The sequence below is a fragment of the Lutjanus erythropterus genome, chromosome 16 (assembly GCF_056507025.1).
Source record: "Lutjanus erythropterus isolate fLutEry1 chromosome 16, fLutEry1.hap2, whole genome shotgun sequence".
NCBI lineage: Eukaryota > Metazoa > Chordata > Actinopteri > Lutjaniformes > Lutjanidae > Lutjanus > Lutjanus erythropterus.
In genome coordinates this window covers 33,748,590-33,773,863 of record NC_139332.1, presented here as the reverse complement: position 1 = coordinate 33,773,863, position 25,274 = coordinate 33,748,590, and the positions used below count along the sequence as shown (strand labels likewise).

At 40.8% G+C, this 25,274-nt stretch overlaps 1 protein-coding gene across 2 annotated transcripts; it reads right to left on the bottom strand.

Annotated features, from left to right (window-relative positions):
* Positions 1–6,052: 6,052 nt before the first annotated feature.
* LOC146313464 (voltage-dependent calcium channel gamma-6 subunit-like) lies at positions 6,053–24,214 on the bottom strand. Of its 2 annotated transcripts, none has more exons than XM_084739858.1 (7): positions 24,089–24,214; positions 17,746–18,495; positions 13,751–13,861; positions 13,386–13,494; positions 9,838–9,912; positions 6,849–6,986; positions 6,053–6,759 (listed from the first exon to the last, which is right to left on the bottom strand). In XM_084739858.1, the coding sequence occupies exons 2-7, from the start codon at positions 17,953–17,955 to the stop codon at positions 6,536–6,538; spliced, it is 867 nt and encodes a 288-aa protein (XP_084595984.1). In that variant the 5' UTR covers positions 17,956–18,495; positions 24,089–24,214; the 3' UTR covers positions 6,053–6,535. The 2 variants fall into 2 exon arrangements, with proteins under 2 accessions (XP_084595984.1, XP_084595985.1); XM_084739859.1 differs by lacking the exon at positions 24,089–24,214 and adding an exon at positions 23,578–23,864.
* Between the last annotated feature and the right edge of the window lie 1,060 nt (positions 24,215–25,274).

Genomic DNA, 25,274 nt, shown 5'->3' with positions numbered 1-25,274 from the left:
CATCCTTGCATCCAAATGGACGCTTGAGCCAAGTTTGAAGAAATTCCCTGAACGGTTGTGTGAAGTATGTAGTAGTATTCAAGATTAGCTCCAGATGCAAGATCTCATGATCATGCACACACTCACTCACACACACACATACATACACTGAGGCTTCAAGGCTTTAGCCTGGCAGGGATAATTAAACATGATGTTTTATTCTGGAGCTGATGATATAAGTGACTAAGGAGTGGCACATCTCCCTTCCTTCTCATCTCTGTTGAGAAATGTACATGCACAGTATCATTCGCCACAGTCCCCTGCCATCCTAGTGTTGTCAGCATCTAGTTGAGTCGGCCGAACTGGAGACCCTGGCCAGACAAGAACCAAATACAGGGTTAAGGTTAGGTGAGGCTTTCTTGGCTTGGTCTGGCTCCTGGCACCCCTGGGGTGAGATTTTCAGGCACCTGGCTCCACAGCGAACTGAGCTAACTAGCTAACGCCAGCTACAGATGACAGCAGACAGGTGTTAGCTTACTTAAGCAAAAACTAGCTAACCGCTAAAGTTTGATAATGTCAAGTTGTCAGAGACAGAGACATCTCAAACAGTCTTAATATGAGTTAAAAATTGCACAATTGACCAAATGGCAACTGTCATAAACATTCGTAAAGACTCCTTCATGTTCATGACAGGTGTCGTGTCATGATTATGACAGTGTAATTACAGTCTTATGCCTTTCAAATAAAGTTTTACCAACAATATCACCATATTTGGTGTTGAGATAATCCAAAAGCAGCAGAAAGTAATCAAGTTGCTCAATATTGTGACATTTGGTTTAGGTTACTGGCTACATTTTTAAACAGGTAATTAGTAATTGTATCATAATACATTTTAAAGTAACTCTCTCAACACTGGTGACAGGTGCTGTGAGTAAAACCCTACCTAACAGGGGGAGGGTGGGGGATCACTTTGCTGACTCAAAAAGAAAAGTTGTATCTTTAACAACTTAATATCTGCGCTCACTTCACTTCATGACTTCTCATTTTAATTTGAGGAGGATCATTTGATTCTCTGCGGTGCAGTAAAGTAGATTGGATGACGTTGGGAATGTTTGACGTCAGTGGTTAGGTCTAAAGTAGGCTCAGCCTGTGCTCACGCTGTGTGCATCATGTGTGTTCCTGCGCACTCGGGGCACAGATACTGTGTGTAAACGAACATGAGCGCACACATGTGTATCTGAACAATTTGAGAGTGTGTTTGTGTGCACAGCTTGTTTCCAGGTTTGTGTTTCTCCTGCCACGTCAGTCCTATTGGCCACGGTCTATATTTAGCCAGGAGGTCGCTGCCAAACAGCATGGGAGACGCTTCAGAGAGACGTGAGCCTGGAAGGAGGTCAACATGCTGACTGAGATGTGCTGTGAGCAGGATAGCAAGAACCGAGTCGGCGGTAACGTTAGCGGAGGGAGAGGGGATCGAAGAGGGGCAGAAAGCACGAGTCAGAGCAATCCAAACATGAAATCACACACCTGAAAGTTTGTAACTCTATTTACCTAAGTGGTCCTCACTGTCATGCAAGCATCCCAAAAGGTGACCATAAAAAGGTTGATTTTTTTGAAAGGAATGATGCAAGATGATTCGACTCAGGATGTAACGTGATTATATTAACTTACCACATGTCTGTAATCTACTTTTTATGCTGCCATCAGACGCTGTCGGAAATATCAGATTCATAACTTGAGCATTAATGACGATGTTTAAGTAAGAAGGTAAAAGGACCATGCTGGTGGTCTGGCACTCTTAAGTACTGTATCATGTAACAGCATGTAACATGCAACTGCAACATCCTGAGTTCAAATTTAGCCAGGACCTTTGTTGTATGTCACAGACCTCTTATTTCCTGCTGCTCTTCGCTGTCGTAAAGGGGGAAAATGGCACAAATCTAATATCCAAAAAAAGGATAATGTGAGGGAAGTGGGAATTTAAGGGTTTTTTTATGGGCAGAGAGCAGATCGACTGTTATAACCTAATGACAGATCCTTTTTTTCATAATTTTCATCATCTTTACCTAACCAGCACAGTGCCAGTTTGAAGCTGTTGGGTCTTGCTTGCACTATATGTACCAATGGCATCAATAAGAGCTGCTGTTCTCTAAACCGACCAGCCTAATCGCTGCCTGGATTATTTTCACAGACGTTTCTGTGTGTTGGGATGGATGGCAGGCATACAGTGCAGGACTGTGACACCAGAATCCAGGGTCCTACTCCTGACTTTTGTCTGTGATGAAGCAACAAAAACACTCATTAAAGTTAGGGAGAGATTGTGATTTTTGGTTACATGCTGACTTGATGTCTCAGGTCATTGCTAGACACATAATACCACCATACAGTATGATGGTAATGCTTCAATAATGCTTGAACAATGCTTGAATGATGGCAAGAACACCTGCTAACAAATCTATCTCCCTTACATTTTCTGAAGAAAATTGCAATGACGACTCTTTTAAACTCCCGAATTGTTTCCACACAGTTTTAGTGACAAAAGCTGGGGGATTCTCCTCAGTCTCTATTGAGTGAAGTGTTTTGAAACTGACTTGTAAGTCTTAGTCACTGCTGACACTTTCTCTAGCAGTGCCAGAACAAAAACATAACCATTAAAAAGTTTAAAAACTCTGTAGTCACTGTGAGTAGATAGTTGATTGCAAGATTGTTTTTTTTATAAGATTATTTTTGGTCTTTTCTAGCTTTTGTTTGATAGGACAGCTTAAGACAGACAGGAAATAGAGGACAGTAAGGGGGAAGACATGCAGCGAAGGGCTGCAGTCCAGAACTGATCCCACAGCTGCCACTGAGGAACGTTATCGGTTCATTCCACCAAGCATGGCAGGTCTGTGCCACAGTTCTGATTCATCCTTCACACAGCTGCAAACCCACTAGCAGTGTTTCAGTAACATTTTAGCAGCAGAGCATTTTGCCCACCTTGCTCAGATTTTGTTGATTAGGTCCTCTTTCCTTGCCCTTTGTGCTTCTACCAAGGATACATGGTTAAATACTTTCTTTTCTGTCTGTCTTTATGAGCGCAAGTCTTTTATTTTGAAAATTAAGCAGATTCTCCCTGCCTTTTCTGTGTCTAACTTCTTCTTCTTAACTTCACTAATATTGATATGTTCAGTATGAACATTTTTGGGACTTGCCAGGTTCATTAACTAACAACATTTTCCTTGTTATGTTAATAGAAAACATAAAAAGTTCTAATTAAAGTTTACCACAGCACATATACTATCTTATCATTTGATAAAGAATCAGCGCCACCTGCACTTCATCTAATGTTGTTTCTGTGCCCTTTAGACTTATTTGATCATGTATTATTATAGCTGTGTTATAGGCTTTAGTGATCCGTTATGCAAAGAGTTGATATGACATGTTGGTGAGGATATCGACATTGTCTGTGCTGCTGATGATGGCGATTATGTTTGATGGTAATGTAATTAGCATGGTGGTCACTATAGAGACAGATCACAGTGTGTCACACTCTGAAAACCATGTCCACAGGGAGGAAAAGACTGACACCACGATATGAAACCAAGTGCTGCAACACTAATAAAGTGACTGTGGCTCGCTAAAAACATTAGACTGCAGCACATCAGCAGATTATTTTAGTACCCTGTTTCTACCAGAGAGGAAGTTAAACTGACAAACTCAATATATCCAGGAAATTTCAGTAAATCTTCCTTCTCCCTACCTTGCTTTTCTGTGAGAAATGATCACACTGAGCAGCCAGAGATGAAATACTTTAATATGAGCAATTATTTGATCATCATTTAACCTAACAAAGATCAAAAACACTCTTCTTTATGGCTGAGTTTTCTGAAATCTCCTCAATTTGTCTGGTCAAATTAAACTGTAATCCTGGCATGACTTTACTGAGTGTCAGGATCCCACAGTTTCCCGTTCATCCTGCTGACACCTCACGTCTATAACCACTTTTATCTTCTGACTCTTTCCCTGGCATTAACAAGAAATCTCATCATTTAAGCCACAACACTTCCCCGCCAATGATGAGGTATCTTGTCAATTGCTGTTTTCACTGTGAGGCGTTAGGGGACGTTGTGACACGACATCTGACAAACATTTGTTGCTTTAGGAAGAAGGGAATCACTGGAATTGAGCAGCAGAAGAAGAAGATGGTGTTATCTAGCACGAAAATATTGTTTGTGAGTCAGAGAGCATCATGACCCGACCACAGAGCCCGGGGCTGCTCGTGCTGCAGCCCCTGGTCTTCCACAGCAGTCGGGGCACGGTGTCAGCACCGGCACACAATACAAGTCAATGGAGAACCATGGATTGTTTTCCTCTCTGGTGTGGGCTGGGCTTAAATGTGCTCTGTCTCTATACACTTTACCACATTATGTATCTGCCACCATTATTTAATCTGACTTGTAATATTTAAATGTCATTTTTGCAGTGCTGTGCTGTTAAAGTTGGACATCACTGACTACTGCTGTTTGACTCTAAGCCCACTTTATTAAGGGTATTCTCTTCTATATGTAGATATTTAAGAATATGAAAACTATTCTTAATGATAACTAATTGTTCTGAGTAGAAGTATCATATGTTACATTTTATGTTTTACATTTAAAACTGATGAAATTGCAGCAAAATCCCGCAGAGGACATATCAAATATCTGTCCAGTTAGTGCAGTCATTTCTATCATGAGGTGTAAAGTGAGAGGGTTCATAAAAACGGCTACTGAGGAGGCAGCGACCGAGCCGAGAACGTGTTCAGAGTGCAGAATAAGAGAGAAATGAAACCTGAGAGAGGATGATATTAAATATTCATGTCATGTTTAATAATAAAATGAAGTCATTCATACTCAATCGATTCAGTTCAAAAAAAAAAGTTGCAGAAACGGTTCACCTTCCATTCAGACACAGAAAGCACTTTGTTCAGACATAAATCGACACTGAAGGTAAAAACATGGCAGCGTCTCACATTTAAATTTGATTTAACACTGTGTACCTTCTATGCCACTATAAATCTAGTGTTTTCTTGTTCTATCTGCTTATTAAACAGTGTAGCACTTGATTTAAAATATGACATATATACTCTTCTTACAGTGGATGTGAGATCCACTATATGATGCATGTGAATTCTAGTAATGATACAAAGACGAGTTGTGTTCATTGCTGCACTTTGACCAAACACACATAATAAAAATATAGCGTGAAAAAAATCTAAATGTATTTGTACTATTACAAAGTTAGAGTCCTGTCACATGACTGTGCAGGAAATGTATTTCTGATTAATGTCTGTCTCAGTGTTAATTGGTGAACAACAGAACAACAACAGAACATCCCACGTAGACAGTAGAAAGGCGGCTTTGCAGACAGGAAGGTATCTGAGGACAAACAGTTTCTTTTTTCACACATCACTGAGAAAAAACGAGTTTCTTTAACGAGCTTCTCAGATTGGAGGTCAATAAACTGTTCTGTTCATTCGCTGCAGTTTTTGTTTTTGAGGGTGCTGCGGATGGGTTTCGAGTCTGTTGCTAATACAAACTGAGCTATCTCTCCTGCTGCAGCTTCACACTAACAGCATTTAACTGTCGAAACAGGACTTTATTTTTTATTTTGAAGTAGTCAGAAAATGCAGTATGCATGTTAGTGATATTAGCACTGCTATTGAAGAAAACAGTTGATTTTTGCATTTTTTTGACAGTGGATCAGTTTGAAATATTGCAGGGAGCAAAGGAACAAGAAGGAGCAGCCACAGTGAGCTGTTAGATGAAGAGCTGCAGGTGGCAGACTACACACTTCTACAACTTCTGAGCCATGTGACCAACTCCTCCCACTGTACCGTGTTCACAGACTCGGTTAGATCACATTTGCTCATGGATTGATTCAAAGAGGACAATTATTGCCCAACTTCTTTATTAAATGACAAAATTTTGTTTTGCTGCATTCTGTGACTACAACTAACTACAGGTGCCATCAAATCAACCTGGACTGAAATCTTTGAGACTGCTACTTTATTGTATTAAACGGTATATCAAAGATGAGAATAGTTAGCATTACGCTAAGAATTAATTAATGTATTGAATGAACTAACAATTAATTGCCTCCAAACCCTGCAGGATGATTAGTAAGACAATATGAGAGTGTTTCCCAAACACATCTGAGCATTAAGATCACCATGTCTGATAACACTGAAATTAGATTCAAGCACCTAGAACTGGATAAATTTCTCAATATTATGTCAGATTATGAGGTCATAACTCCAGGTGTGTTAATCAACAGTCAGAAATCCAGAATGAGTAACTGGGAAACAGTGAGGAAAAAAAAGATATTTCATTTTAAACAAAAACATCTGAAAGGTAAACAGGTGAATGAATCTGTGAATCTCCCATCACTCTCCCACAATCCTAATTATTTAAGTTCACAGAAAAAAAAAAAACAATCTCTTTGCTGAGACGTCTTTGGGAAACCTCCTCGCCCCCTCTGCACCCTCCCTCCTCACAAACAGAAAGGGCAGATAAAGTGCGACACCGCCTCCAGGCCACTAGCTGCTGCTGCTGTCCTTCTGAGGGAGACACCTCTGCCAGGGGCTGCAGGGCAGCGCCAGCAGCAGGAAGAGGATCCCACCCACGATGAGGACGGCGCCCGCGCAGCCAATGCACGACACCGACCACGAGAGCTCGTGGTGGAGAGGAACGGTGTGGTCGCTGGCCAGGAAGGCCAGGACGGACTGGTGGAAGACCGTCAGAGACAGAAGCACCATGATACCTGTGGAGGAGACAGTGGACGATTACAGACACCGTCCTAATCTTTACACATGAGACCACAGTTGTCAGCCTTTAGACACCTCTACTGACCTGACAGAATAAAGCAGACTGACGCTGGCTTGAGGAAGAAGAGGATCTCTTTACTGAGAGACATGGTGATGCATATGGCCCCCATCACCATCAGGAAGAGGCTGAACAGGGCCAACATGGCTGCCGCTACATTCAGATCTGCACAGGGAGGGAGGACAGTGCTGTTATCATAAACTCTAACCACATCTGTATACCTGATATCCCTCAAACATCAGTTTTGCATGCGCAGGGCTCATGATCAAGTTAGCAATAGCAAATATGCAAACTACAGGTAGACTTCAAAATAAAGGCACAAAATTACTTGGCTAGGTTTAGGAAAAGATTGTGATTTGGGTTTAAACAACCTATAGACCAAATATTAAATAGTAAATGATGCTTCCAGGTCGAAAAGAAATGAAGCAAAATGTAGAAGTGCCTTAAATCTGCATTCTTTCTAATGGCCTGCAGGGGGCGACTCCACTGGTCGCAAAAAGAAGCCTGCTTGTATGTAATCTTATGAGAAAACGACTCTGCTTCTCACTTGATTTATCACCGCAGTAAACAGTTTCCTAATGAATTTATGGTCTCAATCAGTAATTTCAAGCCTCCTTCAACACAACATGGTGTTCATTTTGTAAATTATGATCCTATTTAGAGTAAAACAGATCATGAAGCAGAGTATGCTTTAGGGTGGTGCTACCATGTGAGTGAAGTCACGGCTCACAAAGCTCGGATCAAACTGTCAAACTAGGCAGTGTTGATCAAATGTGGATCAATATTCTCTTACTACACTAGAAACCATGTGATCAGGCAGGCCACCAGTATTTGTTGCTGGAAACCAAAACCAAACACCGCCTCAGTCATAGCACGCCACCCACCAGCTCCACGCTCTTGTCAGTACCGGCATCTGCTCTGGTTTCAAAAAACCAGACCCCCATAATGCCAAACTCGAGGCTTCAAAACAGCAGTCTGCAAGCCAGTGGGTGAGGTCACAGTGGGTTCAGACTTCTGTTGACCTCGCAATTGTTGAGATGGACATTTCAGAAGTAGGACGCGATAACACAAGAGTCTAACATCCTGTTTGTCTTTTTTATTGGATGTCCTGGTTTATTCTGGTAACATCTCCTGTCATTTCAGTTCCTGCTCTCATTATCCACACCTGTGCTGCCCCTGGGTTTTGCCAACAGTCAACCACATTCATCACTTGCCCCCGGCTTTGCCCTTAGTTCACCCCCTGTGTATATATACTCCCCTTGTTTCTCTGCTCCTTGCCAGACTGTCCTTGGTTTACCTCGTGTGTTTTCCTGTTAGTCACTCTGACTTTTTGTACTTTGCCTTGTTCTTTGGTTTTTGTATTTTGCCATTCTTCTTGGATCTGTTTGCTTGTTTGGACTGATATTGACTGCTGCTGATTGAATTCTACACCATGTCCTGTATTTCTCTGCATCTGAGTCTCTGATTGTTCCAGAAACATTAAAAAGATTTTATTAGTAAAAGCAGTCATTATAAACCACTGTGCACTTTCAATTAACAATTTTTTTTTTATGGCTGCACAAGAAGGTAAAAAAACATATTGTGATTCTTTTTGACAGATTTCGCAATTGACCCTTCGCTAAGCCCCACCTCCAAACAACAACTGTCCAATCATAGCTTATACTCATACTCAGCATTTCATGACACACACGTCTGGTGAATGGATTAAACTCTTGATCTGCTCTAACATAACCTGCGAACATTAGCATGTCTAGTTAATTAACGCTAGCGTACTAGCTGCAGTAACTTAACCTCCAGACAAACTTGTTAGATCTCACTGCATCTGCATTTGTTCTGTGGGGGTTTGAGAAGGAAGATGTGGGCTGATGCAGAATCAAAGTGGGCTGATGATGATGCATCTCTCTCTGGCTCGCCGTCTCAGGTTTAAACTGAATTAGCTTAGCTCTTATCTTCTGCAATTAGCTGCTGCAATCACAGTTTGGCTGGGCCAAAGTCTGCTGCGCTTCCTTTTTCCACATTAATGAGTGTATTTCTGTCATGTGTCATCTAGATATACCTGCAATATTTCACCATCCATCCAGTGTGTACTGAGATGTAAGCTAGCTTTAGCATCAGTCTTTTAGCATTAATAGTATATCATGCACACAGCTAACTTTACATTTACACTTTCATAGGGTTCTTGTTTTAAAACCTGTCTAGATCTGCAGCCAGACAGATTAAATCTAAAATCCGTACAAAAGGTATGAAAGAAAACCTCCAACCTCCCTAAACAAATCCATGCATGTTTGCTTACACTCCAAATTCATGGTTTAATATTTCCTTTATAACTGATCATGATGTCACACTGGACTGAACTGTGACAAACTGGGTGTGCAGGTTTTTGAAAAGATCATCCTGCTAAAGAAATTTAAGATTATTCAATGTAAGGAAAAAAAAAACTTTGACTATCTCTCATATCTGGGCTGATTTTCTGATCACACTTCATAATAATTTTAATCTTAAAAGAAGATTTACAAGAAGTGACAGTATTTCATACACTCCTGGCTGTATTTATTAAATTACTACATTGAGGCTCACAGCATGAAAGTGATGTGGCACCAGTGCACAAAGAGATTTTAATGTACGTCTGTCTTTCTTCATTCAGCGTATGGCACTGTGTGATCTTAATACATTATGGAACTGCCAGTGAAATGAGAGGTTAGACGGCAGCTCGGAGACACTTGAACGCAGCGTAGGCGGAATAGATTTCAAACACTCACAGAGCAGACAATGGCCAACCTGGAAGAGTGCGGTGAGGAGGTGAAGGGAGACGGAGGGAAGAGGAAAGGACAGAGAGCTAGACAGATGGATCATGAGGGAGATGAAAGACAGAGGACTAAAAAATAAAGAGAGCGTAAGATGAAGGGGCAAAGAGGGCACAGGGAGAGAGGGAGGCAGCGAGAGGGAGGGAGTGGGCGGGTAAGGTGGGACAGCAGTTGAGAGAGGCCAAGAGAGCTGAGAGAGGCGTGTGACTCACTCTTCCGCGTTGTCTTCTGGAACAACACAGCATTTTCCCCCGTGGTGAAAAACTTGAAGTAGGTGCAGTTTGATTCTGCAGGAGGAGAAAGATGGAGGCAGAGACACAGCTACTGTAAATGAGAGGAGCACAAACACTGACAGGTAATCCGCAGACAAATCTTGATGAACATCTTATTGAAATTCAAGGAGCCACATCCCTCCCTCAGCCCCGCACACTTTAGTTTTCAATAACGCTCCATCAAACGTAATCAGCCGTGAACGTCAATGACGAGCTCAAGGTGACAATCCAATGCTTCCTGCACAATTAGCATTCTGCCGTCCTGATGATGTGTTACAGTAATTAGAGTTTGGCCGTCAAATAGCATGTGACACCTCTATCTGTTCCCCTCACACAAGCAAGCACAACACGCACACACATCACTCTTAATTAGCGTGATCAAAGCCAAATCTGCAGAGTGTTCTGGCTCGTTGTCCCTCTCCCCACCACAACGGTTATCGGGGTTACAGCGAGGAGCCGTTCTCAAATCCCATCGACAAAACTCATCAATCAACAAATAAAGGTTGACGTGACTCTGCAACCGGCCAGTCAGGCATTAATTAGACGTTCCTCTCGCTGACCACAGAACATGTGTACACCTTAATCCATTAAGGAAAATGTTGTTCTATCATCACACCTGCAGAAACAAGTATGACATCATTATAAAGACTCCAGGAGGAGGTTCTATTTAAGATTAGATGAAAAATATTTAAAATTAGATAGATAGATGAACTAGTTCATCTTAATGTGTGTAAACTGAACTCTTTAACTGTGAACCTGCACAACACTGACGTCCAGAACCCTTACACCTTCTTAAGGCCCCAACACATGATCAGTGGTAAAAACGCTTTGTGCTGGCTGTTAGCGCCTGACCAAGTGGCACCGCTCGGCTCTGCTGCTCACCGCTGCGCTCAAAGTTCAGATTACTTGAACTTTGACCTCGTTTGCTGCTGACCTTTCAAAGCGCAACCAATGAGATAACAGAAGAGACCACAGATGTGTGGAAGGGACACAAGCAGAGGAGGGAGAACCTGATGGTCGAGTCTTGAAGGGAACCCCAGACCCGTGGAAGATCTCGCAAGAGTGATCATTTTAATGTCACAATGAAGGAAGGAACAACATACAAAAATCTTGCAGGAGTTTCGCAAATCAAATCAAATGTTAAAAACAGTCTTGCCAGTACACGTAATTCCTGTCGGGCTGGAAGATTTGTGAGTTATATAATTTAGGAACTTAGCTAAAATTGAGAGCTAAACGTTGCTCAGCTGTCTGTATACCAGACAGACAGGATGGAGTGGTTGTAGCGCTGTGCTTTGCCTCTCTGCACCCTACCTCAAAGTGAGTCCAGAACAGATTTTTTATCATGTGAATGCCCCTTAAGGGTGCCGACAAGAACCCAACCAGGGGGTTCTACTGAGAACCTTTCCATATTCCAAGGGTTTCATCTAGAGCCCACACAGAAGTCTTGATGGAAGAGTTCTTCAAGGATTTCAAAAATCCTTAAAGAACCCTTTATAGGAGAAAAGGGTTCTTAATGGGACCCCTTATCTTACAAAGAACCTTTGACTAACCCTTTCTACAAAACAAATGGTTCTGGGCAGAACCTCATTCCTTCCCTTGTGTATGACAAGTCTTCCATTTGCCAATCCCGTCTAAAGATGGTGACAATAATATTAACAATAATACTTAATATGAACTTTATTCTTACAGCACTTTGTAGAAAACAGGTTTTATAAACGAACATTTTTTCTAGATAACATAATATGCATTGTCAAATGCTTCTCTTCGTTCCTCTGTAATTGGTCCTTTTGGATAAATAAAGTGATTTGAATTTAATTAATAATGGTGACAGCAGGAGAGAGACGGTTAAATGCAGCCTGGTCAGCAAACTAAAAGAAAACCACTCAGCCGGCAGTCCTGTGAAACTCTCTCTTGTTTTGATGACAATCAGAGAGGTTTCCTGTCTGACACTGATGATGAACACGATGGACTTTTCTCAGTCGGGCTCTATTTTGCTTTTCGCATGAGTCACTCTTCAAAAGGGAAGTTAATACAGGTGAGTCATGGAAAAAGCGAGCAAATAGCTTTAGCAATCATTCACCACAGTCTACCAAGAAAAAACTATTTCCATTAGCTGTTCCTGCACCTGTAATAAGAAACTTGACTTTAAAAATTTACAACTGGAATATGATGGTGTGCAGCTGGAGCACTGGCATAATGATTTAATTACTTTATCGTCCAATACAACCCATCTTAATATCACATCACACGGGTTTTTATTTTAATTAAATAAAGCTTGCTGGGGAACATTACAGGTTTGTGTGATTTGGTTAGGTGTAGGCAGTGGTGGACAAAGAGACTCAACAACACATGAAAGTTGCTCAGTCAAAATTTTACCCCAGTTAAAGTACTAGAGAACTAAGTATTCAAAAGTACAAATTACAAAATACATTTTCTAATATCAGTACATTGCTGTATTGTGTTTACAGTGCATTTAGAGAACCTTGTAACTCTGTGAAACCACCGAATGATGCACTGACCTGTTTGTAGAACCACTCTGCTGCACAAAGCCTATAGAAACATCTATAAAAACTTCAGCATAGAAATGCAATCAAAAACAAAACGGACAGCTGTTGTCATTTTGTGATGTAACTGTATTAAAATCACTACATAAAATTAGACTGAAGCCGACTGTAAGGAGTTCTCCAAGTCTGTTAAATACAGTATATACATTAATGATGTGGTATTTTTTACCCCAATCCAACAGTAAAAGTCTACCTGGAATTATTACGGAGTTTTGTTTGAATGAAGGAGGGAGAGCTTGCTTGTGCTTGTTACTTTCCTGCTTTTACATCAATCCCAGTCGAGAGCGGGTACTGTGATTGGTTTACTTCTGTGAGGAACACAACATGTGGCCAGTTGCATTTTAGAAAAGAAAAAGACATCAACAGCTGAAGTAATGAGTAACGTCAACCTTACTAGAAATGTAGTGGAGTGATTTAACTACTTAAAATGATCGACATTCACAATTTGTCTTTGAACTGAACAGTTGATCTCATGAACTGAATTTAACTATTTAAAAATCACTTGTTTCAAAATCCTAACCAGAAAAAAACGGTACTGTTGTCTGATGTATCCCTTCAGTTGACCCAAAAGCAGCCTGTGGACTCATTCTTTTACTCAGACGATGTAACAGTGACTCAGGCCGTTAGTCAGCCGGAGCGTTCATCCAGCCAGCCATCAAACCGTGAGCCAAGCATCATTTGTCTAGCCAGAAAGTCAGGTAGATCCCTCATTCATGCTAACTCACTGCCTCAAACTGAGCTGCCCAGCAAGCCGGACAGTTTGACAAATGTCCAGTCAGCCAGCTGGTCTGTCAATCATCTGCTTAAAAGTTCCCCTCTTTCTCACACACACACACAGACACACACACACACAGACTAGTCAGCCATCGTAAAAGTTAAGACAGCCGTCCACCAAGCCAACCAGTCAGTAAATGTGTGAGTCACCTCCGGGCAGTTCAGCAGGTCCACAGCTCTCTCTCTCCGGGTCGATATCAGCCACCCACAGGGTCTTGGTGCAGCCCTTCCACAGGCCGTAGTGAGCTGTCAGACAGGTCTGCAAAACCGACATCAAAGAGGTTTTTATAGAGACAGCATCAGCAGTAATATTCTTTCTCCATCCATCACAGGCTTCAGCTTCAGACACCCAACAGGAAATTACAGTTTATGTTTTTTTTGTATTCTGCAGAAAACATCCTGGACAGCTTAATAATATCCAAGACACCCTGAAAGCATCTGCGTATCCGTCAAAACACCATATGTTTGAAGTCTTGAGCAAAAGTTCGGGTTTGTTGCCGATTCCATCATTTCACCTGGTTGTTGTAGAAACTTTTGGGAGGCGCCAGCTCCACCCAGAACTCCGTCCCCACCCCGAGGACTGTCAGGACTACGCCCACGATGGCCACGAAGAACGCCAACTTGATCTGGTGACAGGAAACAATTCAAAACAATTTCAATGTCAAAAAAGAATAATTTGAAAAACTTTGCAATAGTGAATTAAAGGACCAGTTTGTAGGATTTAGTGGCATCTAGTGGTGAGCTTGCAGACACCTCGCCACACCCTCACCTTCCAAGCGTGTAGGAGAACCTACAGCGGCCAAAAAATTCGAAAGGCTGTAAATCTTACACACTGGACCTATAAAGAGTCACTAAAATTTTATTACTTCTATCTTAATAGAAATATCACAGCTTTACACTTTGGAGTCAGGTGACCATCGTGGTTAACATTGTGAAAACATTGGAGTTTGGTTAAGTTTAGGCACTAAAATTGCTTGGTTTGGTTTAGGAAAAGATGGTTTGGATTAAAATAAGTGTTAGCTCCATGTTTACATACAGAAATTAACTTGAGTAACTTATAAACAATAACGTAACTAATGTATATTAAACAAAATAAAAGTAAATATTGACTATTTCACATTGGACATGACTCCCAGCCTCCTTATGTACATAAGTTAACTTGTGTTACATATGTGATGTAAGTATTTGACTTGCTAGACACAAGTTTAGTTCATTACGTAAGATAACTTACTGTACTTCTGTGTACATAAGTTAAAATAAGTCAGGGTTGACTTTTGACTTTCGATGACACTCAGCAGCAGTTTCCTGGCAGAGATTCCTGTTTGTTCATCCATCCCACCTCCCACATATACACACTTTGACTCTCTTTCCAGCTGACATTTTTTTCTCCATGACATCTGAACATAAAAGCAACAGTGGCATTCCTGCAGAATCACTTAAGACATTTGTGTGTTATTCCACCCTGCTACACTGTAAAAAAGTATATTTCAGTAGTAGTTGAAGTAATGTAATATTTTAAATACCATTTAGCTTTCTGCTTAAGTGATGGGAGCCTATTCTTGTGGACTGTAACAACTTGAACATACATCCTGTTCCCCTCACCTGCTCTTCTTATTTCAGTAAAAGCACAGCAGTTAAGTTTCTCTTTGTATTGTAGACTTATGTCTCACGCCAAGATGTCCACGTTTTGAGACTGAATTTTCTCTCGGTGACTTGGAAAGATGAAATGGTTCAAAAAATGTGTTAAGTTTTCAAAAACTCACCGAACAAAACCAGCTATCGTTAAGTCATGCTAACATTAGCAATTTCATTACTTATATTTAAGATATTCCTGAAACCATGTTATTAGGTTGTTAAGGTAATATTTCATAGTACTAGTTGGGAAAACTGGAAACTTTTCAGTTGACTTGACTACATTTAAGCTGCATAAATGCAACTGTTGATTTGAATGCAATCAGAATATTAAGTACATCTGACTTAAATCAATCGTATATAATCTAACCTTAAAACTTAATTCATTCGTGTGTTACCGATTAAATGTATTTTTTTAAGTTGGTACAACAGCTCTCCTCTTTCAGTGTATGGTGCGGGTCCAGTTACAGCGTCCTCCCTTCCTGACTCACTTTACCCTCCACCTTTTCAACTGTAGCATGTGCGCCTGGTGAAGTCTGCTGTTCCACTGTCAAATAGTTGTAATAGAGCTTGTGCAGCTTGCGATTCCACTTGCCACATATTCATAGTCTTCATATACAGTCAGTAGTTTTAGTAGCTAACGTGCGTCCTCTTAAATTCTGCTGGTACGTGTGAAACTTTGCCCGTTCATGAAAGGTAGACCTGTGGCATGTTTAACATTAACATGTGTCACTTATTAATGGGCTACTACAATGTGTAACAAGAGAACGAAATTAGCCAGTTTGACAGATGACCGGCTGCGCTGAGTTAAATCACACACCGACAGATGCCTGAGTGCTTCTCTAATTCTGCATTTAAACACAAATGATGGTGTGCTACTTAAAATCTGAAACTTTAAAAACAAGTCACAGAAATTGAAAGAGGTTGCAAGAACAAGTTTATGAAGTGCCCATACTATGTACAAGCACATAGTATTTTGTTTAGATTTTCATTATAAGGCTGACCATTAGGATTTCTGCGCCATTTCATAGATTTTATATGAATTTAGTTTTTTGTGTTAGTAAAAAGAGATAAATTAGACAGACACTGGTGCAACAAAATGTATAAACAATAAGACAAAACACTAAGACATAACAAACAAAGGTCATGATTTGAATTTGGAGCAGATTTTTTGTAAGCAGAAGAAGACGTTTCATATTTCCGTGTGTGTCTGTGCGTTTTGTGTGTCATGATTTCATGTGTGGGAGTTCAGCCGCGCAGGGGACGGACATTGAAAATGGACCGTGATGTGCCGTATAAACAAAGAGAACAAGGGAGCTCAGTAATTAAGATAAACTGGGAGCAAGTGAGGAAGTAACAACACCGGAGGGACAGAACAGCCTCTGCATGTTGTGTTGAACGTCCTCAACAGATGAAATATCAACTCTCCGAGAAGCAGCTGAGGTGTGTGGGTGAGAGTGGTTTTTTATGAGTGAGGACTTTTTGTCTGGTCTTAACTTCTTCAAAGGATTGTTAGGGAGACTTGTTTTTTAAGTAAGAATTAGTTTGTTTTTTTTACAGTAAACTAATAAAACCTAACAAGCCATGATTTGTATAGAATTAGACAAAAGCTACACTTAATCTCAAGTAGCAGATATATGATACCACTTTAGTTTACAGTTCAGTTCTGCTGTAATCTGTCCCTCACTGCCTCCTAATTAAGTCTAATAATTACCTGATAAAGGGTCTGTTTACTTCTGTTTAATAAACAGCATATTATTTATAGTTTTTCTGTAATTTAATGCACCAATTCTTTAGACAAAGTATGTCCTACCAAAAAGCACTCTGTGATTATATATGTGATATATAAATGTGATATGATTTATATAATGATTTGGTTTGCTTTTTTGAAATTCCTAAACTTTAAAAAAAAAAAAGGCTTAAAAATCTTAAACTACAAATATCTACTGATAACAGGTGTAAAAATGTGCTATTATAATCAACTTTGTTTTAAAATTTATGTTTTTATGAAAACTTGTCCCAGATTTCTGTCAACTGTGTCAGATTTTTACAAAACATGATTTAATCAGGCATAAACATGGTCAGCTATACCTTAAGGACCGCTGTCTCACCTCCAGGTCTAACAAAAAAGGTGGGAAAACTGCTCAAACTTTCCATTTAATAATTTAAGTCAACTCAAATCAAAGCTAAATCAGACTTATGGTTGGAAATGTGTATGTGTGCCTACTCACTACAAAATTTTAAAATGTAACTTGCTGTCAACTCCATAAGACCGTCAGATTGTCCATCTGACGTAGTTCACGTCTATATTTAATAAAAAATCAATTAGGAGGCTGGCCTGTTACAAAGCTTAATAGCCAAGAATTTTATCTTTTAAAATATATTTTCCAGAATAATTAAAGAGTAAAAATCAAAACCAAGTTTGTCCCAATTCTCAAGAATGAGTGAATGCAAAGTACAGCTTGTTACGACTTATTAGTGTATTAGGAGTTTCTGAATGGAGAATTGATTAAGTCACTGTGGAATGATTTGTGTTCATGTTTGTATGTGTCAGATAGAAATTAGATTCAGGAGCCTGACATCTCAGCTGACTAAATTATCTTTGGATAGATTTTAGCCCTATTGAACACCTGAAGATTATTCTATTTCTTAACATTTTATCTTCTTAAAGTCAAAGAACTGCATTTGATCTTTTGCTAACACTTGTTTTCTAACATTAGAAGTCCTTCATCTGCTCCTGAGGAGCTTTTCTCGCCCCGTGGACCAGTCTGACTTCAGATGGAAAGTCGGCTGTATGATTGATCGGTCCCATTAGCTCCAGATTACGTTCGTACAGCCTGAGGGAGAACACACATCCACACAATATCAAACCAGTCACCTTCCCTTCCTGGGCCTCGCTCATGGCGTGTCCTGATGACGTTGTCCTGCGGCGTTTGTTCCCCCCAAACGTGCTGCGTCCGCTCATCAGGTTGGCCAGGCCGCCCGCACCCTGGGGTGCAGCTATAGGTGCAGGCCCGGCCACCATTCCGGTCGCCGGCGGACCCACCGTGCGGCCCTCCTCATCAGTCACCAAAAAGGTAGACCACATGTTGTGACAAAACTGAAAACAATTAAGGCAGCCAAGGGGGATTCAGTTTGGCAGCCAAGCTTGTTTTGAGCTGTTTCCTCGATAGGTATGACAAAAAAATATTACAAAAATTGACGACGGGACACAAACAGAGGAAAGGTGTTGTGTATTCTCAGTTCGTGCCTGTAAAGAAAACAGTGGAGTCTAAAATAATGTCATATAAGTGTGTCTAACAGAAAGGAAGGGGAAAGTAGAGGAAGACAGAGGTAGAAAGATAAAGTGAAAAAAAAGAAAAATGTAACAAGATAAAGAAGAAAAAGTTTAAAGCCAAAAAGTCTTCTTGGTAATGGAAACTAAACACACAATGTCTTTGAAAACTTCAGCAGGAAAAAGCAGGAATCAGTCTTTTCTTGAGAAAAAGCCACAGAAAAAAGGCGGCTTTGACGACAGATGCAACACTGATAAATTAATCATCATGAAAAAAAAGACAAAAAAATATGTGTAGAAAAGTCAGTGAGAGTCTGTAGAGGTAGAAGTTACAAGTGGATGATGTGATGATTCCTGGAGAGGAGAGTGAAAAGAGAAAAGAAAGGAGAAAGTAGAAGTAACTATGGAAGGCATTTTCATATATTATCACCTGAAATTGAGATTCTGGTCTTTTGCACAGATTCACGTAACATTTACAGAGAACATAAACGTAGACAGAGAGATGTCTGCGTGTTGTACATTTCATGGTACAAAAATAAACCAAGACACAGAGCGTGAACGCTGGTAAACAGAGTGCATGCACTACTGAAGCTGTATTAGCACTGTGCTATTACAAGCATCACATGCACGTTACTTCCAGGGGCGAGTGGGCTTTGCTGGGACTCCTCGCTGCCAAAATCGTTAATGGAAAACAATGACAAGTTTGCAAAACTGTAATTAATCCAGATCGTTTAAAATCAAGGGGCCTTCCCACGCCTGACAGTCCAAATTACAGCTCGCTTTTTGTTGCATTTGATCCAGGTTTTGGTTCACATTGCTTTACACAACCTTACAAGAACTATACATGACATATCCTGTTGTCATCACCTGCATGAGCTGCGTCTCCTCATACATGCAATGGATTGTTTTGTAGACGGGGATGTGTTTGACGTTACACGTTGTCATTTCAATTAAATTCCTCTCTCTTTTATTCAGAATCAAAAGAGGATGGAATTTTTGCTTCTCATTTTGTTTTGTTGTTTTTTTTTTTATTTGTCGTCTTTATAGTTCTGATGATAGCCTGCCAGAAATTTCCTGTGATGGGTGTGAAAGTCCAAACCATCCAAAAATGTTTTCACACAAGAAACAAACCATATGCTGGCTCATTTTGAGTCCATCTTTTTTGGTTGGACCAAAGTTTGGGCGTTTGGTCCTCCTCAAACATGGCAACTTGGTTAGTGGCCCTATGCTTCAGACGTTGATGCTGCAGGTACCCCTCTAATATCAGCCTCTGCACTCAAGATAGCAATAATTAATATGCTGGGTACATCTGGGTAGACTTTCAAAATAAAGGCACAAACCTACTTGGATAGCTTTAGGCCTGGTAGCTCAGGTGGTAGAGGGTCATATTTTCAACTGTCCTTTAAATTAAAGGCTTAAAAATCCCAAAATATTGTATAAGTAATAATAATAAGTATGTTAGTTGCACGTTTTCGTATGTTACATATTCAAAGTAATTTTCATACGTTCAAAGCAGTCAGCATTGACTGTTGGTTTCACATGGGACACAAACCCTGATCTTGCAGCCCACTCATTCCTCACTCGTCCAATATTGACATTTTGTCACCACGTCTCGGCAACTCATACACACAAGCACAATGCCTACAAACAGCTGTATGAGACACATTGAGCCAACTATAAAAAGGAAGTAGTGCGCACATGGAGGAGGTGGGGTTGATTAATGTTTTAGGGCACATAAATTCACGTGCATCTCGGGACTTGCATCGTGCGGCTTGTGAGCTGCTTTTATTGAAGTCAAACATGTTCTTATTCTAAACCTACCCATGTAGTTTTGTGTCCGGATCTAACCAAACTCTAACCATTTCACAACATTACCTCTCTACAGCGCTCAGCACTTCAGAAAGGTCGGGCTCCACTTATACTCATTCTGCTATAGGAGAAAAAAACACCCTGCCTTGTTTGCATCTCTAAGTCCAGGATGCTGCAAAATAGCGTTGAGGGGGAACTTGTTTTGGTGGAACATTTGCACGTTTGGAGGTGAGTTCTTGCATTAAAATGACTACATCACTGCAAAAGAAAAGGCATCAGCTGTTAGCTTGTTTACATTTGTACCATTAGCGTCCCAGGCGCTAAGTTGCAGTTTTCAGCTTGTAGGTTGCAACTACAAGGTTGTTCTTGTTTCCTGGTGACTTTGAAAATGTAGATAGCGGAAGCTACTCAAAGCAAGCGACCAGTGGCAGGACTTGTACCTGCAGTGTGCCTCCAGTGAGTCAGACTCACCTCATACAGACACTAAAGGGTACCTTGTGCACCTATAAGAGACACAGAGCTGCGTGACAAAACATCAACAACGTATTTGACAAGTTCAGAAGAAAACAGGTTGGGTCGCCTTGGTGAAAATTTTTTGTTTGACCCATCCATCCACCCCGACCTCCTCCATCAGTGGACGTTCTCACTCTTTATACCTCATCAACTGGCATCGACTGCAGGGCGCCTAACGGCTTTAGAGGTGTACCTGCAGCATTATAGTTTGAAGCATGTAACCGAGCTGCTGTATTTGACACATTAGGAGCTAGAACTGGTTGGCAGGGTCCATAAAGCACCTTTTTAATTATGTAGTGTGAACACAAACAAGTCAAATCTAAAAATGTAACAAAACAAGTCTTTTTACAGACCAGAGAAATTAACTATATATCATCCAGCACTCAGAGGCTTCACTAATAGGAGCTTCTGACAGAAGAAAAGCAGAGAGCTGGAGAGAGCTTCCTCCAGTCACGTATAATTATCTCTGATGTCTGTTCTACTGTTTTATTGGGGAAGAAAAGCAATATACAGTAAAAGCACTTAGCATAGTGAAATCACAGTCAATTATCTATTTTGAGACATTACGTGACAGAAAACACGTAGAAGAAACACTCGGCATACTGAAATCACAACCTGCTATCTATTCTGAGACGCTTTGTGGTACCTCAGCAGCACAAAAACACTCGCCGTGTTCAGGCCATAACCAATTATCTATTCCGAGAGGCTCTGTGACGGAGGAGTCACGCAGAAACGCTGCCGATGAATTGAATCTTAAACCCTTTATGTCTGTGGGGTGAATGAAGCAGCTGTCCTGCCGCGTTCCGCCAGGAAGTGGTGACAACAGACGTGACATACAGCCCTCCCTCTTGTTAGCAAAAAAATGAAACGCATCCCCTCGGGAGAACACATAACTTTACTTTCACATCACCGTCTGTCTTGCTAACAAGCCACAGAGTGGAAGTTTAGGCTTGTTTTCCACAAAAGTTCTTCTCGTTGAGTGCAGGGAACAAAACAGAACAATAGATTTTCACATATAAATGCATTTACTCACATAAACTCACCTCATGTTGCACATTTTATTTGTATATATTCAAACACATGACACTGCTCATTCAGAGAGAATCTGCAGAAGTACTGATGCAAGTATTTCTCAAATATGACATTTATGCAAACTGACTATCAATCATTAAAACAGGATGTTTCAGACATTTAAACCTAGCACAGCCTGTATATTTTATGTATTTGTCATAAATAATTTAGATATTTTTGAACTTTTTACTTTTTATGTTCAATTATTGAAAAAATCAGGTTTAGAAGAAGCTGTTTGAGAAACAGGAAACATTTATTTTTACTGTGTCTATGTATTTATATCTTTTATCCCACAATATTATGCAATATTTTCTGTATTATTTACTTTCATTGTGTGTAATTGTTATTGTGCCTGGTGAACCACTACCATATGCTGTATTTCAGTTGATTGCAACTGTGTGAAGCACTTGAAATTTTCCCTCTGTGATGTTAAAGTTTATCTGATCTTATTATTTGAAAATATTCAAATAAAGGAAGAAAATCACACTTCTGTTGCAAATGAGGAAATAAATCATTCAAATGAGTGACATAATCAGACAAACTGTAATGATTAGATTCACCAAAAGATTATCAACAATTTACCAAATTAAACAGCTGACAGCATTTCAATTATTGAATGTATTGAACCTTCAGACAAAATGATAATTTCTCCACAAATATTAAACATTACTGCAAAACTGATCTTCTGATTCAAAGGACATTACTATAACTTCCAGTAGTAGAAGCAGTGATTGAAGTGTGTGTACATCATAGTAACATTCTTATTTTAACCCAAACCATGATCTTTTCCTAAAACAAACCAAACTGCGAGCCATTCAAGTTAACCACATGTTTATTATTGACCTGACTGTTGTTAGCGTGATGACAAAGGTCACCTGAGGAAGGGAGCCTTCGGCTGTTTCACAACGCTAACTGTGTGATAAAAGGCTTTCCAGCAGCGGTACTGTGTCCGTCTGTATGAGCCACAGAGGGACGTGACAAAGATGTAATATTATGCAACCTCTGGTGAGAACAAACAAGGGTATAAATTGAGGTTTTAAACCAACCGTCTAATCCAGAGAGACATGCAGTGAAGGAGTGAGGAGGCATCAGGCATCCTGTCAGGCGCATGCATGAGATGCAGGTATCAGCATCATCAACCTTTCTGCACATCACTCCTGGGATAACAAACAAGAGTAATTTGTAAGAATAATACTGATTTCACTGGTCACTTTTGGTTTATTAAAAACTATCAACCCTTTCACATTTTCAAGTCACCAACATTTTGTCATACAAGCGCACAACATACCATTTAGTGTCTGAGACGCTGCCAGAAAGCCTTTTTAACATGTGGTTAATGTTGTGAAACACTCACTGTTTGAGTAGGTTTGTGCACCAAAACTACATAGGTAGGTTTAATTTTGTTACATACATTACGTGACATCACTGAGGCAACTCGCAAGAGAAAAGTCACATGACACAGGTCACGTGACACTTGTAACGTTATGAACCTCAGCGACTCACAAGAAGAAAGTCACCTGGTGCAAGTCACGAGACGCACATAACATTATGCACCTTAAACTTGCAATAACGGTAACTTTTAATAACTTTAGGGTTTTCACATGGGACACAAATTTCATACCAATGACCTCCTCCAGATGTGGACTCTTCATGCACCATTGAAAGCCATGTACACACAGCCACAGATGTTAAAAAGTTAAAGTTCCTTGTCCATCTCTTTCAGCTGCTGACGTGCATCTGCATGACTCACCGAGGGACGGTGACAAAACGTCCGTTTTTTTTTATGAGTTGGGAATGAGAACGGCCTTAAATGCTTTCATTTAAATGCAGTTTTTGTAATTTCCAATGCTAGAACTCGCATTATATACATCTAACACCTTGAATTAAATTTCAAAGTGAATAGGTCAAGGAATTAGCAATTTGGCAAACGATTATGGGCTTAACAACAGCAGACAAAACAACATTCATACCTGTCATTACAGAACAAGTTAAAGTATGATGTTAGTGGTGAAGACAGTCAGCTGTTTTAAAGTGTCATGGTACCTGTCTTGAGTGTTAAACAGAAGGAGTAAACGCTGCCGTCCTCAGGCTTTTCTTCAAGACTGAATACAGCTCTCCTTATACGGCATCCAATTGGACACACTGGAAAAGTGGCAATGAAGCACGAGGAAGAAACTCATTACAGCGGCCGGCGACAAACGCCCTCTAACAAGTTCGCTCTCTTCTTACTGTCTCCAAAAATAAGCCAGCATGGAAACGCCGCTGAGGAGAAAGTTCCCGTGTTGTATCATGCAAACAGCAAACTCGACTCCATAAACACTCTGTACAGAAGAAGAAGCCCGTTGAGCTTTATCCCCCCCCACCACCACCACTTCACCAGCAGCAGCCCACCCCCATTAAACAGTCGCAGCAGCCAAAAAAAAATATCATGCTGAAATTAGACACATTAGTTTTATTTTTTCACTCTTTAACACGTGCCGCACGCTGCGTGCTTCACAACGCTAACGCCGCCACCTCACAAATATCACAACAATGACATTAACAAGTTGCTGACCTGGTTTTTGTGTGTGTGCTTCTGTTCGGAGTGACAGAGGGCGAGGAGAAGACAGGAGAGGGAGTGACCGAGGGGGACGGGTGAGGGAGGGGAAAAGGGGGTGGAGGTCAAAGTCGATGTTACGTCTGACGGAGGACGGGGGGCTTTAAGAGTGTTTGTGTGTGGAGGTGAAAAAGAGCATCAGCTAAATGTCTACGTGTGTGTGTGTGTGTGTGTGTGTGTGTGTGTGTGTGTGCACGCGAACATATAGGGTTGCAGGAATATATATCTGTGAGTGTGTGTGTGTTTGTGCGTGTGCAAGTGTGCATGCCTGCGTATTAGCTTGCAAGCCCCTGTGTATGTGGTCCCAGAGCCAAATGCGTGTGTGTGTGTGTGTGTGTGTGTGTGTGTGTGTGTGTGTGTGTGTCTGCGAGGTATGCAGTCACACTGTAGCTTCTGTAAGTGAATCTGTTTGTTTATGCTAACGTGGACAGTTGTGCTGGACGAGTCTCTCAGCTTTAAAACGTACTTGTGTGTAAATGTGTCTCACACACACATACACACACAACCCCTACTCCTTGACTGTGTGTGTGTGTGTGTGTGTGTGTGTGTGTGTGTGTGTGTGTGTGTGTGTGTGTGTGTGTGTGTGTGTGTGGATGTTATGCCTCCCTCTTGTCTATTTTTGCCCCCCACCTGTTAATGACATTAAAGCCGACCCGGGGGGAAAGGGCTGCGGCGGGGGGCTTGTGTCAGCTCGACCCTGGCTGTGAGGCTCATGTCTGCGGCCACCGCCACAATCCCGCTGATTGAAGAGGGAATTGTAGATTCAACACCTCGAAAACAAGTAACGTTGCCGGCCGGCTCACGTGGTCCGATGTTGGAGCAGTGACATCGAATCCAACCAGGCGGTGAAAAGCTCCCACACCACTGCCTACTGTCACATGCAGAGCAACAGTTTAGTCACAGTTTGTACTAAAAGACGTCTTTAGGTGTTTAAAAAAGGATGCAACAGTATAAAAATTTATTTTAAAATGTTAATTGTGTACTTTATGAAGTTTTATATACTCTTATGGTGGATTTTGAGAGAGATGATACTCCCTTTCACCAACTTTTTGTTGTGTCAAACTGCATGACTTTATTAAGTCATTTTGAGCGTCGCCTCAGTGTGATGTCACACCAGTAAAAAAGAGGCAGGTCCAGGGCTCCT

Bases quoted from the DNA above. Each gene is read 5' to 3' on its own strand.
- LOC146313464 (XM_084739858.1), bottom strand. From the start codon at position 17,955: ATGTGGTCTACCTTTTTGGTGACTGATGAGGAGGGCCGCACGGTGGGT. The intron at 6,987-9,837 runs GTGAGTCACACG...CTCCCTGTGCAG, and splicing joins CCAGAAGACAACGCGGAAGA to ATCTGAATGTAGCGGCAGCC. The intron at 6,760-6,848 runs GTCAGTAGAGGT...TCTCCTCCACAG, and splicing joins AGTCTGCTTTATTCTGTCAG to GTATCATGGTGCTTCTGTCT.